The following is a 13916-nucleotide window of genomic DNA, read 5'->3' on the forward strand; positions in this document are numbered from 1 at the left end:
CACCCCGCGGCCCGACCCTGCTGCGGGCGCTCGGCACCATGACTTCCCTGGCCGCGGTCGCGAGGCAAGCCAACGACGCACCCGACGGCGCTGCCGACGGCAGCGCGAACCGGGCCCTGGCCCGGAAGAACTTCAAGAAGACACCAGTGCCGCCAGGGGCCCCGCAGGGCGGCGGGGATTGAGGGCTGCCCCGCCGAAGGTAGCCAGGGCCAGGTGCTGGAAGAGCCCTCCCCCAATCTATTTGTATGGACAAATACATCACCCTTGTAGGAGAAGGGTCCTCAGGAGCCCCCTGCTCTCGCTCCTGCATTAGGGTGTGGGCGGCTGGACGCGCGAGGTTGAGGACTGTCGGGGATCACAGATGGCCTCCGCATAGCCAGTGATCACTGATGGAGACTCAGTCGGGGGCTGGAGGAGGAGTGGATACACTTTTGGCCTTAGAGCTGCAGAAAGGTCTGGGCCAGGGGTGTGGCAGCCTCCAGGAGAGCCCAATGGTCTGCCTCAGGGGCGGGTGTTACAGGCTTTTGTTTGTTTGTATTTGTTTTGTATTGTTTTCTTACGGGTCTTGGGTTGGAGGCTGGGCCTCCAGGCACTGAGATAGAGTGTGACCCACACACTACTCAATAGATGTTAGGGACATGTGGGCTGCTGGGACATTGTCACCTGGACACAGGCTCACTCAGGGCAATGCCTCCTGGATATGCAACCACAGTCCACAGGGCATCAACTGGACAGCAGCTTAACCCTAGCCAGCTTCGCTCTACTGACAGACCCAGCCTCTTACTGGACAACATTGCCTGGGCACAGTGGCATACAGTCAGTGTTCTTGGGACTCTTCGTTGTGGACAGTGACTCCAAGGACACTTAACCCTTAGCCTCACCACAGGCAGTCACCTGGACACCACTGTCTCTCCAGAAAGTGTCACTCTATACTCAGCTTCCCTAGCCGAACTTCCCAGTGTCACCTGGGAGCGGTTTCACCTTGCACAGAGAGACCTTTGCTAGCTGTCCTTGTCACCCAGACCCACCCCATCTAACAGCCTGCAGCAGAGCCTGGAACCAGTAGCTTCTCACCTCCTGGCTTTGGAAACTTCAGTTGAAGTCATCATTTAACAGTGCACAGCATCCTGGGGGCAGTCAGCCAGCTTGCTTTTTTTTTTTTTTTTTTTAAATAAAATGTGTAGTATTAGACTTTAAGAGGTGGTGTTTCCAAGACCTGCTAGTTTTTCTCCTTGGAAATGGGGGTCAGAGGGATCTGGGGAAGTCTGTGTGTTCTGGAGGGGGTCTGGGACTGGCTGTGATGGGGTGGCGGTGGGTTCCTCAGGGGTCCGCTGTTGTATGGCAGGCACACAGGCCTCCGTGGGAGAGGTAGGACTTCCCACCCCATCCCTGAAAGATATGTGAGGCCAAGGTCACTCTGCGTATCGTTTATTGCGGGAAGGGGTCGAATCTGGCTCCTAGGGCCTCTGCCAGAGCCCCAGGCTGAGCCCCAGGCCCAGCAGAGCCGCGTGCACACGGGCTAGGGTCGGGGCGGGCACCGAGGCTGCCGCGCGGATGGAGGCGCCAGGAGAGGCGGAGACCCTGCGCCCCCCGAGAGGCTGCTGCGGGCGGAAGTTCTCGGAGAGCGGTGCAGGGCGCGAGCCAGGGAGCCCGGCTTGGAGCACGGTCTGGAACCGGGCCACCTGAGGGTTCGGAGCAGAGGCAGGTCAAGACGTGAGAGAGCCAGGGCTGCGGGAGGGAGGGTAGAGGGCAGCACTGCCCAGGGAAAGGGTGGGGGCCCCACCTGTGCGCGCCCGATGGGTACCGCGTCCTCGAAGACAGTCCATATGACCGCGGGCTCGCAGCCAGGCGTGGTCAGCGATCCCGAGTAGCGGTAGTAGCGCGAGAGGCCCGAGGCGCCCGGCAGCAGCGAGGCCAGCGGGAAGGTGGACGCCAGATTCATCGAGACCCCTGGGCCGGGGAGGCGAGCCAGGATTGCAATCGGCCTCCTTGTGCCCAGCCGCCTCTGGCCCCCAGCAACCCCCAGTCCCGGGTGCGACCCCGTGGCTCCTCACCGCGCTCAGACACGTTCTTCAGGCTGGACACGAGGGCGGAGAAGTTGGCGTTGTCAGCGTCCTGCTCCTAGGGAGGGGGCTCGAAGTGAGAAGAGTTCTGAGTGGGTGGGTCTCCAAAGGGGAAATCTGAGAGGGGGCGATCTAGGGGAGACTGCAAGTGGAATAAAAGTAGGCTTCCAATGGGGGGCAGTTCGGAGATCTGCTGGGGTGAGAGTCACCCCCCACTGACCCTGCACACCCAGGCCCTCTCCTCAGCCCCATCCTCCCACAGAACACTTTAAATCCTGTAAACCCTATAGACTCCCCCAATAGCCCCACCAAGACTCTACAGGACCAGTCTGCCCCCTTTGCAGACCCCCTTTCTGGGAAGCACAAGGAGTCACAGAACTCCTCTGTCCCTCCCTCACTGCCAGGAGTCACACAGCCTCTCCCTCACCGCCAACAGCACCGCCAGCACAGCAAACCCATCGGGGTGACCTCGAGCTTCCCCCATGCTCTGGTACCTCGTGTTCATGTGGACCACGTGCATCTGGAGAGGCACAGACAGTGAGAGGTACCAGCTCCTCCTTCCTCAGGGCACACCCACCACCCTACCCGCTACCCAAGCCCACCTCCATGGCGCGGCGCTGCCCATCCAGGCTGTGCTCTGAACCTGCTTGACCAGGCCCCCCCCAGTGGAAGTGCAGCTGCAGTGCGTGGTAGGCAGGCAGTGGCAGCCCGGCGCCCCGAATCTCCAGGTGGCTCTGCGGGCCACCGTCTATGTGGAGCAGCACTGGGGGTAAAGGAGCACATGACATTCTTTCCCTCCATCCACTTGCTCTTGTGCTATTAGGGCACAGGGTGCCAGCACAGGGCCCCTTCGTGTCAGTCTGCTGCCTGGCTGGGCTTCCACAGAGTAGCGACCTTATTTGGTCCTCTGATGGTCCGCAGACAGCAGTGGAAAAAACCTGCCCTGCAGTGAAGGGGGAGAGGGTGGCCCTGCTGTGGCAAGATTTTTGACCCACCAGAGTTGTGTGTGATATTGGGAGGCTGTGATGACTACTGAAGCATCCTAGTGCTGTGGGGGGTTCTGACTTCTGGTCCTTGGGGGCAATGGCTGACTGCTATTGTTAGGGGGATCCTGACACCTGTATGCGGTGGTTCATACACCTGTTGAAGATGCCTTTACCAATGAGTATGGATGTTCCTGTGCTCTTTGTGGAGATTTTGATCCTTGTGGGTGTGGGTGTGTGTGTGGGGGGGGTAGTTCTCACTCCAAGGTGGGTTTAGCTTTGTGTCTGTGAGGGGTCCTGACCGCAGGGTACTGACCTGTATGGCCATCATTCTCCAGGGTCCACGGGCCTGGAGGTGCTGAGTTGTAGCCTTGTAAGATGAAGGGTCCCAGGGAGGGGTCCCGTTGGACAAGGTGAAGGTCGATGTTGATGGGGGACTGGGCTGGGCCCCCACAGGCAGGGGTCATCTCCTTCCAGTGGGTGGGGCCTGAGGGATAAAGGTCAGGGATCTGTGTGGGGGATAATGAGGGGGCAACTTGGGGATACATAAGGGAAGGCAGTGCCTCCCTCCCCACCTCCTGCACACACCCAGAGAATGACTCAACCTCAGGAAGCTCCTTCCTGCTGCCCCACACAGGTCACAACTGCCACACACACCCCAACCTTGCCTGGCCACAATGTTTGTAACACTCTCAATTTAGGTAGGCACCACCTGGTCTGGGCCATACTCTGACACAGTCACCTGCAGCTAGAGTGCCCCACAGGGAGTGGGGGTGGAAGGGTCTTCCAGCACGATGGACATACCCCCCACACTGGGGACCTGTATCACCTGCTCAGACACAGGCTGACCATGCTGGCAAGCTTACAGGCCCCACTGATACGAAAAGAAGCTTGGCACACATGCCAGGACTGGAGATCACACCAGCAACAGACCTGGACACACAGGCGGGGGGCAGTGATACCCATGCTGCCTAGTGCCCAGACAGAAACCTGCAGAGATCATGGAAACTTGGCATGCACACTGCTTTTGGTTCTTGCTAGCACCAGACTGTCTAGTGACCACAGGACAAAGACTGATCCCACACAGCCTCACACGACACTCTGTCCTCACCACATTTTGGGTCCTGGGAGTCGTAGCACCAGGTGCCTGCAGACAGTAGACAGGGGATTGAGAAGAAGGACAGCCATCTGGGCCCTGTCTCAGCTCCATCCCAGCCAGGGTTCAAGAATGGAGGCATAGGGGGGTGCCTGGGTGGCTCAGTCGGTTGGGCATCTGGCTTCGGCTCAGGTCATGATCTCACAGTTCGTGGGTTTGAGCCCCACGTCAGGCTCTGTGCTGACAGCTAGCTCAGAGCCTGGAGCCTGCTTCGGATTCTGTATCTCCTTCTTTCTCTGACCCTCCCCTGCTCACGCTGTCTCTCTCTCTCTCAAAAAAATAAATAAAAAACATTTAAAAAAAGGCAAAAACTCATCCTTAAAAAACAAAAAAGGAATGGGGGCATAGGGCTTAGGCCAGAGGAGGCTAGCACAGACCCTCCTCTCCTGTCCAAGACCCTGATATCTCCTCCCCCAAAGACACCCCCCAGCGGCAGGGCTTTACAGGGAGAAGGGAGAGCTGCAAGGGAGGGTGGATTTGAGAATGGATGGGCAGGTCCAGGTGCTCACCCTCTGAGTCCCCGCGCACCACCAGTGGCACGGTGAGGAAGGCGAGTGCAAAGCCTGGAGACTGCATGGTGCAGCAACCACCGTGACTCCAGAGGACTGGAAAGTGCCAGAGAACAGTGGGGCAGTCTAGGCGGCTGTTTATTAGCGGGGTGGACTAGGGGCGTGGCTAAGTCTTGTGGGCTCTCTGGCAGGCCGCTGCAGAAGGGTCGGAGGGGGCGGGGTCCAAGCAGGGCCACCAGCAAAGACAGAGGTCTGAGATCACCAGGCACATGTTCTGATCCCAGGGCTGCGGCTGTGTTCCAGCAACAATTGCTGACATTTACCAGAGCAAAACACTTTAAACGGACTCCACCAATTAATGGGTGTGTGTGTGTGCGCGCGCGCGCGCTCTATTATGCCCACTTAAAGAGGAGGAAACAGAAGCTGGGCTCCAGGAGTGATATGCCAAGGCCACCAAATAGGGATGGAAATGAAAGGGGAGGGCACTTTGAATACCAGTGCCCTTGACTTTCAAGGCTGGGGTGGGGAGAGTGTATTTCTTCCGTTGTGGGCTTGGGACTCCCCCCTTCCTCTAAGACCATAGCCTCTCTTGTATGTGTTTCCCTGCTGCACACCTGGGACAAGGCCCTCCTTTGGGGGATCACTCCAACAGGTCTCTGGGAAGCTGAGCTCTCCCACTCTGCCCAGCACCCACCTGGTGGGGACTTCAGGCTTCCCCAGCAGCTCCTGAGTCTCTGACTCGAGGCTGTAGCCTGAGCCTCAGCTCCCTCAATTCACTCTCCTGGAAAGTGGAGCTGATTTTGCTGCCTCTTGGTGTAGCAGGGAGAGAAAGCGACACTGGAAAGCTCTTTACCCGGCATGTGTGTGCCTGTGGATGGGAGCATGATTGTGGTGTGAAGGGAGATAGGGAGGAATGTCTTTCTCCAGTCCCCAGAGGGCCAGGCTCTCCCACTTTGGAGATGGGGTCAGCACTGCTGACAGCACCCAGGACCCCACCGCTGCCCTTGCAGGTATGTTCAGGAATGAAGGACCCTGTCCTCGAAGCTCCTATCCACACCAAGGGACTCCCTGTTTCTTTTCTAACCCTGGTCCCTTGCCCCTCGGGCCTCCAGGATCTCCCTGCCCAGCCTGAAGCCGCCTGCCAGGACACTGGGTTAGGAGGGTGAGCACAAGGACCTACCTGAGGTGGAGTTCCCCTGATAACCTTTTGTCCCTCCATCACGAACTGGGAAATTACTGAAAGGACCATGGTCAGAGGGGCATCTTGGAGCCCTGCACCCCGGCCTGGTTCACCCAGATGCCCCAACTCCCCTACTCACCCATCTCTGCCATTGTGCTACAGCCCCAGCCTGGCTGGAGTCTCCCATCCCAACCTGGGTCACACCAAGGACTGACCACACCTCTTCCAGAACACAAATTTATTTGGCATTTGGATGAAATGGTTCTCACAGCATCTTAAGAAAAGGATTAGTGCCAACCCAACCAAAAATAAACCCAAACTAAAAACCCTTAGTGAAAGGAGAACATAAAAAACAGGCATCGAGACAATGTACAGTATCGACTCCCTCCTCCATCAGGTAAGTTGGGTCCTGCGGGACGAGGCCCCTCCCAAGAGCCTGGCCTGTACCTCTGGGGGCCGAGTCTCTCACAGGAGCAGTCTCAGCTCAGATTGGCCTTGGGATTCTTCATTGGATCCTGGAGCACAGTCAGAACTTACAAATGGCCACAACTGGACAGGAGGCTGAGGGCAGCCAGGTAGACCCCAGCTCCCCCACCTTGTTCCCCTCACAACCGCCCTCCAGCAGAGCTCAGCTCTCGGGCACCAGCTCCTGCACACACGGCGTGGAGGTCTGTGCAGCCCAAGGATGTCAGTGGGCTGATCGCCCTGGTGCTGGGACAGAACCCTGGCCAGTCCAGAAGCGGGCCCACCATGCTTCAGGCCACCTCCTCGCCTCCTGCATGCCTGAATGGGCCCAGTGGTCCTTTGGTCCCCAAAGGGAGTTCCCGGGTCCCAAACATCTTGTGCCAACTGCCCTGTTCCTCAACACATGGTTCTGAGGCCTGGGCCAGAGACAGGGAAGCTGTGAAGGACACTCGGCTGTTGACATCAGGCCCGTAAGTGCTCCATTGGGGTGGTCACTCCAAAGCAGACATGCTCAGGACACTCACCTGGCACCAGTAAGATCCATGGCTGCTGCTCTGGACCTTGGCTGCTCTGAGCCCAGCACGCTGGAGGCACAACACGCATCCTGCTTTGTCTTCAGCAGCCAGTGGGGGACACATGTGCCCAGGGTGCATTCTCGAAGTATCAGCCCTATGGCAAGGGGAGCTCAAGCCTGTGTGGCATGCTGCCCACCTGCCTGAGTCCTGCCTCCAGCAATCTGGATCCTGTGAGCCTGGATGGGCAGTTCAAAATTCACACCTCTGGCCAGCTCAGGAGATGACAGTTCTGTGGGGCAACTCAAAATTCTCATTCCACACTGGAAGAACACAATGGGTTTCCAATGGCAGAGTGTGAGAACATGCCTAAGGACTGGACTGTGCCACCGAGGTCTGTCACTACAGAGCACCACAGAAGCACCCACTTGTCACTGTGCCTCCCCCGCCCCCCCCCCCATCACTGTGTGCTGGTCTGGAAAGGCTACAAGGGGGACCAAGAGCAGGGCTCCATGCTCTTAGTCAAGGGGCAGAGGTGCAGACCTGGCCACATCTTGGTGCCACCCAAGATGCCATGGCTGGCCTGGGAAAATGGGGCTCCATGGCCAAATCCTGGTGTACTGCCACCACCTGCAAAACTTGGACACATATGTACACACACACAGACACACGCATACATACAGAAAGAAAAGATCCAGACATTCAACGTAGAAAAGATATGGATGTGCTAAAAATCGCACAGAACCCGCTTAATCTCCAAACCTCAGAAATGCTAAAAGCCCCGTGTAAGGAGAAAAGACCACTGCCCAGGAGCAGGCAACAGGGTCCCTTGGTCAAAAGGCCCCTGGGGAAGGGAACCCAGCTCCCAGAGCTGCTGAGGACAGGAAGGTGGCATGCAGCCACTGGGCACTCCGCTCAGTGGTGGTGGTACGCAAGTGGACTTTTGGGAGATGGACACAGCCCAGGGCATTAATTTCAGCCACCCCTCCCCCCAAAGAAACAACCCTTTATGGCACAAACAAGATGGGGTGGGGGCGCAGGTCAGACCCAGGAGCAAATTCAATAGGAGTGGGGGCTCCAGGGGGTAGGAGACAGGAGCTGGCTCAGCCCCCAAACCCCAAAGGAGGATCCATGGCCAGAACACACATGCATGGCTAGGGGCCTTGGCCCAGCTCCAGGGCTGCCTCCTGGGGGTGCCATGCACAGCAATGCTGGGGAGAAAAATGACAGGGTGGGGCCAGGGCCTCCTGGCACAGAACTGGGCTTCACAGAGACCTAGCTGGAAAGACAGAGTGGAGGGTTCAACCTCCTTCCAAGACCCCCTCTCAGGGCCTTGGGTGCTGGAGGCCCAGGTCAGCCTTCAGCCCAGGGTAGGGGTCACCCCTGATGTTCATGGCTGGGCAGGGGGCATCCTCAAAGGAGCCACTGTAGTAACCTCCAAGGGCGTCTACCCTAAGGCAGACCAACTGGCCAGACAATACTGACAGTCACAAACACAGCGGTGCCCGAGAGCGGCCCTTCTGAGCAGCAGCTTGCGAGGCATACATGGTGGGCCCCGGGGCCCAGGGGCCAGCTGGCAGGCTCCTCTGGACAGCACACTGCAGCGAGCAGGCCCACCAAAGCTGGGTGTAGTCTGACCCCTGTCCATGCCCACAGTACCTTCTTTGTTCCCTACTTCTGAAACGTGTGGTCTGAACAAACTTCGCCATTCTTCTGCCACTTGGAAAGAAAAAGACAGGGACCCAAAGCTAAGCATGTTTATGAAGCCCTCAAGGAGACTCGGTGCAGGCGTTCACTCCCTCGGGAGGCCAGTGTGGTCTACTCGCACATGCACGCCAACAGTGGGTGTGCGGCAGTGCAGTTGGGTCCAGGCTCACTTGGGGGCCCCTTGAGTCTCCCATGGGGATCGTGTTTTCTCGTCAGCAAAAAGGTGCTCTCTGCCCCTTGGGCCCGTGGGCTGGGCCATCCTCTATACCACTGTATTGAGGGAATTGCGGCTGTGGCGGCCACCCCTGGGCAGTGCCTCTGTGGCTGGGGTGCTCCCACTCTGTGTAGGGTCAGGGGGCACAAGCAGGGCACTGCTGCTGTCGGCTGAGTCTTCCAGGTCTGCCAGAGAGGTCCCTGCGGCGGGCACAGGGTGCTCTAAGCGCCGGGGTGATGCACCTTCACCGCCACCATCCCCGGGGGTCTGCGGCCTGGCCTCTGCTGGCTCAAAGGCATCATTGTCTGCAGGGAGACAGAGGGAAGTCAGCAGGATGGCAGGCCTGGCACATCCTGGAGAGTGTTCTACTCCAGGGGCGGGCTGGAGAAGAACAGGGGATACTTCTCCTGCCTGAATGCTCCCTCGGTGCCCTGGCCTGGGGCAAGGTCCAGGGGTACAGCTGTGAGCAAGCTGTGGCATGTAGTATGGGTCGGGGGGAAGGTTTTGACAGAGTCTGCAGAACAAATGGGGGTGAGAGGGAAAGAGGCCTTTCAGACTTGGTGGAGGTTGAAGCAGGGCTCATGTGACCCGAGGGACTTACTGGGCTGGATGTAAGTAGGCAGAACAGGGGACGCAGCCCCCAGACCAGGTGCTGTGGCTGGAATATGGGAATGAGAATGTAGGAGACAGGACCAGAGCAGGTCTGCAGAAATCTCTGGTTTGAGGGAGGCTCTGTGGTAGCCCATTCCTTTCAGCGTGCCTGCTCCTTATTACTCAGGCTTTCTCTGACAGCCTGGGGCATGGGGCGCCTGTCCCCTAAGCCTCAGCAGTCCTGTTACCCTGCCCCAGGAGCAACTGCTCCCTCACAGCCTGCTCCATGCAGGTGTCTGGACCCACTGCTCACCGCCCCCCACCACCCCGACCCCCCAGCCACATCCCTGGCAGGGAGCCTGTTCTACCCTCATTCCCTGGACAGTAGACTGAGACAATCTGTGTGTGCGGGGTCATATCCAGGTCTTGCCTGCAGACCACAGAGAGGGCAGTACTAGTAAAGAGACAGGCCCAAGAGCACAGCAGCGCTGGCCCCACGACACCCATTCTGCTGTGTTGTCTGGGTGCTCAAGGAGCCGGCCACCCCAGAGTGGGGGCCCTGCCTGCTGTCATACTGCAGGGGTTGTGTCCATGTCAGAGGGTGTTAACATGCGGGCAAGTGGGATGGGACACCTGAGCTGCACACCAGGGACAGGGACAGGTTAGGCAATGGGAGAGGCACCTGGCATTCCCTCTGTGCTACACAGCCCTGTGAGGAATGATCTCCCACAGTATCAGATGGACAACAGACTCAAACAGTAAGGCCAATATCATAGAACCAGTGCTTTCTTCCCATTTCACAGAGCTGCTTCCAGACAGGAGGGAATGGCACAAAGGTGTCTCTACAGATTACCACATATGCACATATGTCTTTGTGGCCCAGCAGTTGCCTCTGGGCAGGAACCTGGCAGCTCTGGGCCAGCCCTGTCCCCACAACCGCCAGCACCCGGCTCCCCATCTCTCCATACTGCCCAGCTGAGTGTGTCCCAAGGGCTGCTTGCTAACAGGTGTTCATGGGAGGAAGGCAAGGGGCCGTGTGGGCACTACCCATGGTCCTCGGCATGTGAACACTGGCAAGAGCCCGCCCACCCACAGGTGGTTCCACCTTAAAGGGAAAGCCAAAGAGAAGCAGAAGGCCAGGAAGAAGTGAAAGTCCAGGGTCCTGTGTACTGGGGAGGAGGACCAGTGGGCCTCTGGCTATAAACAGTGGATGGCTGGTGATGTGCTGCTCCCTGTCCCTGGGGGGGAAGCACCTGCAGGATCGTAGAACACGCTGTCGGGGTTAATGGAGGCCTCATAGGGCGGCGGTGGATCATCAGGCTGGTCGATGTCTGGGTACTTGTATGCAGTATAGGGAGGAGGAGGGTCGTGGAAGTGGAACGTGCCGCCTTCTCCGTCGTCAGAAAGGTGTAGTGGTGTGAGGCCGGTGCCAAACCCGTCTGGGCCGTAATCAAAGCCAGGGATCCTCCGGCCAAGGTTGAAGTGGTGCACTGGGCAACAGCAGGGAGAGACGAGCAACAGAGCTGAATCACCCAAAAGCTCTGGACATCGTACATCCCGACTGTCACACTCATGTGCCCTGCTGCCCACACGAGAGCCCTGAAGCTCTGACGTGGCCCCCCTCCTTCAGTGAGTCCCTGCCCCTTACCCATGTGCAACCCATCATGACATCCTGCCACTTCCACTGCCCAGTCCTCACCACACCTCTCTGGCTCTAGTGTCTTTGTAGGTAACTTGGTGAGAACTGAGGGTCTGGAGAATGGCTATGCTGTGAGGCCCCAACCACGCTGGCACAGCCCCTTTGCATTCCTGCCACCTTGATTTGGAGCCTTCCCCCGAGGGTCCATACCCATCCCACCACTCTCTACACAGACGAGGGGACTGTGCACTAGGGAGCACAGCTTGCTCACTGACACAAGGGGCGATTCCAGCAGCTCTACTGAGGGCATAGGCCACAGCAGAGAACTCTCTTGCTGCAGAGAACTCAGGCTAAGGAAGGCGAATCACACTCTAAGCTAACTAACAGTCATATACATCTGCTGCTCAGCCCTCTCTGACCCCAGCAGGTGGCCCACTCATGGCCCAGGTTGTCGGAAAAGGTTACATCATCCATTAAACATACAGGGGCAGCTGCCTGCCCTGTTTTAAGGTTTACCAGGCTGGGGAGCCTGGGAGCAGCTGGCACTGAGGTGCGCCCCTCCCCCCACATGTCCATGGCCTACTTCTGGATCCCAAGGACCGCTCCTCCAGTTTCCCAGGTGTGTGTTCAGCCCAGGAGCAGTTGAGAGCATGGGACAGGGACACCCCAGGACACATCTATCATCAACACCCTCTCCTTCCCTTACCCTCTTCCTGGTTGCAGTGCCCTCCCACTCTATGTCCCAGGGGACACAGCCTGGAGAGGGGACCCCAGTGTGACTGTCATAGGCAGGGCCAACCTCACTCACAGTTTGCTCCAATCAGGGACTCAATGCGCTCCCGGCGCCTCTGGCGAAGCCGATGGACCATGAAAAGCAGCAGCGACAGGATGAGGAAGGAGGAGATGCAGCTAACAATCAGACGCATCCCACTGGCCATGGAGTCGAATAGGCTGTTGCCATCTGTCACAAGGAGAAGAAGGAAATTGCCTGTTCTCAGAAAAGGAGAGCCTGACCCCCAGTGCTTAGTGCACTGGGCCCTTCACCACCAGGCAGCTATGTGGAAAAGGCAACCTGCTTCCTGACTGCCTGCACTTGACGATCTTAGGAGAGATGGGAGAAATGAAACAGTTGAAAATCAAGAAAACTGTGGTAACATCAAAGGAGAGAAGCAAATCGTGGGCCAGGAAAGATGTTTTACCTTCCAGCCTAGCACTCCTACATGCCAGGCGATGGGCCCCTTCTGCCTAAAAGCTGGAGGGTGCTGTGTTATGGGCCCCTGTGCCCCTGACCACACAGTACAAAATCAGGCAAATATGACAGAGCTGCTGGACTCTAGACCAGGGATGTTCAGGGCGACTCTGCAACTTCCAGGGAACATTTGGCAATGCCGAGACTCTCTTGGTCATCATCACCCACCTGAGGGGTGGAGGCACTACTGGCATCTAGTGGGTAGAGGCCAGAGATGCTGCTCAACATCCTGCTATGCAGAGAAAGCCCCAAATGTGGATGATGCCGACATGGAGACACCCTGCCTTGCACCTTGCCTTGTCCTGGGGCATATCGGTGCGGGTTAGGTGCTTGCTGTGGGGCTGCTGTGGGTAGGGCACAGACGATGATCATGGGATGAGGTGTGAGGGAAGAGAACTTGCATTGGCTGAGTGCGCACAGTATGACAGACATCTCCAGGGGCTCTCGGCTAGATGAGATGAGCCACTCGTACCAAGTCATAGAAGAGCAGAACCAGGAAGTGGTTGTAGGAATACCCGTCTCCACAAACCCAGAGGGCAGGCCAGGGAGGCTTCAGTGCAGGTGGGGGGGGGCAGAGTGAGAGTGACATACAGCCACTGGAAGCAGGACTGTGTGGGTGGAAGGGCCAAAGACCATCGTAGCAACCCATACCAATGCAGATGGTCAGAGCGCACACTTGCCCTCCTCCCACGGGGATCAGAAAGCTTCCCTCAAAGTTGCATTTATTGGTGACAACACTTGGGAAGTAAATGTGTGGAAAGGATATATCCTCTCACCAATTAGCTGCTTTTTTGGTCTCTGATCCCCTTCCAGACTCAGGGGGACATTTTGTCTCTGTCTGTGGGAGGAAGTCTGTCAGCCCAGGGGGCTACTGACATGTCTGTTAATTGGTGGCCAGCTCAGAGATCCCAAGGGAGCACCTAAAGGAGCGGGCTTTGCAATGACTCTTAATCACTTCTAAAATAAACCCAACGACACAGTCAAGGTTCCTGACCATTCTTCCATGATGATTGCAAGGAAGGAGGAAGCATCTCCCGGAGGAAAGCCACCTGTAGTCAGACCCCAAGAAGACAGCATTGTCCTAGGGCCAGAAGCCAACTCTTAGGCTTCCAGGCTACTGGTCCTTAGTTAGCCCTTGGGCCCCAGAGGATATGTCTTGCTAGGGCAGATGCTGTTGGAACTGAAGGTGCCCTGAAGTCCACCTGGCCTGGCCCTTAATCAGATGCCTGAGCCTTCCCAGGTCCTTTTCATGTAGCTGCCCAGTCTGTGCATGAAGAACTCCAGTGATACATGGTAAATGGTTTCAAATCTCTGTCAGAGACAGCAGGTGAAGCAGAAGCTCAGCAGGAATAGGAGGCTAATCACCTGGACTCTAACTCGGGCTCTGCTCTTGGCAGATGCACTGCTGGGCACCTCATCTCACTTCTAAGAGCCTTGTGACCCCAGGCTTCCCCAGGGCACCAGTGCAGGATGGGAATGGAGAACACTGTGAGAGGGACAGTTATTCTTTTTTTTTTTAAATAGTTTATTGTCAAATTGGTTTCCATACAACACCCAGTGCTCTTCCTCACAAGTGCCCTCCTCCATCACCACCACCTCTTTCCCCCTCCCCCTTCCCCTTCAACCCTCAGTTCGTTTTCAGTATTCA

At 57.4% G+C, this 13916-nt stretch overlaps 2 protein-coding genes across 5 annotated transcripts in view; both read right to left on the reverse strand.

Annotated features, from left to right (window-relative positions):
- Nucleotides 1–1412: 1412 nt before the first annotated feature.
- LOC115277292 (carbonic anhydrase 15-like) lies at nt 1413–4825 on the reverse strand. 2 transcript variants are annotated; one of them, XM_029921345.1, is made up of 8 exons: nt 4712–4825; nt 4158–4193; nt 3363–3533; nt 2666–2826; nt 2491–2583; nt 2055–2121; nt 1784–1950; nt 1413–1682 (listed from the first exon to the last, which is right to left on the reverse strand). In XM_029921345.1, exons 1-8 carry the CDS (start codon nt 4776–4778, stop codon nt 1458–1460), a joined length of 987 nt encoding a protein of 328 aa, XP_029777205.1. In that variant the 5' UTR covers nt 4779–4825; the 3' UTR covers nt 1413–1457. The 2 variants fall into 2 exon arrangements, with proteins under 2 accessions (XP_029777205.1, XP_029777206.1); XM_029921346.1 differs by lacking the exon at nt 4158–4193.
- Nucleotides 4826–6114: 1289 nt separating this feature from the next.
- DGCR2 (DiGeorge syndrome critical region gene 2) overlaps nt 6115–13916 on the reverse strand; it is a 93231-nt gene continuing 85429 nt past the window's right edge. For all 3 annotated transcript variants that reach the window (XM_029921343.1, XM_029921344.1, XM_029921342.1), the window contains 3 exons: nt 11828–11980; nt 10634–10870; nt 6115–9094 (listed from right to left, as the gene is read on the reverse strand). In XM_029921343.1, coding sequence (XP_029777203.1) covers nt 8838–9094; nt 10634–10870; nt 11828–11980 — 647 coding nt within the window. In that variant the 3' untranslated portion in view covers nt 6115–8837. The remainder of the gene's footprint in view (nt 9095–10633; nt 10871–11827; nt 11981–13916) is intronic.

Source organism: Suricata suricatta, chromosome 14 (genome assembly GCF_006229205.1).
Source record: "Suricata suricatta isolate VVHF042 chromosome 14, meerkat_22Aug2017_6uvM2_HiC, whole genome shotgun sequence".
Lineage (NCBI taxonomy): Eukaryota > Metazoa > Chordata > Mammalia > Carnivora > Herpestidae > Suricata > Suricata suricatta.

What these genes read in the sequence shown, in the direction of transcription:
- LOC115277292 (XM_029921345.1), bottom strand. Translation starts at nt 4,778, where the DNA reads ATGCAGTCTCCAGGCTTTGCACTCGCCTTCCTCACCGTGCCACTGGTG. An exon ending in CTCCCAGGACCCAAAATGTG is followed by an intron (nt 3,534 to 4,157) that starts GTGAGGACAGAG and finishes TTTATCCCTCAG; the next exon opens with GCCCCACCCACTGGAAGGAG. An exon ending in GGAGAATGATGGCCATACAG is followed by an intron (nt 2,827 to 3,362) that starts GTCAGTACCCTG and finishes CTTTACCCCCAG; the next exon opens with TGCTGCTCCACATAGACGGT.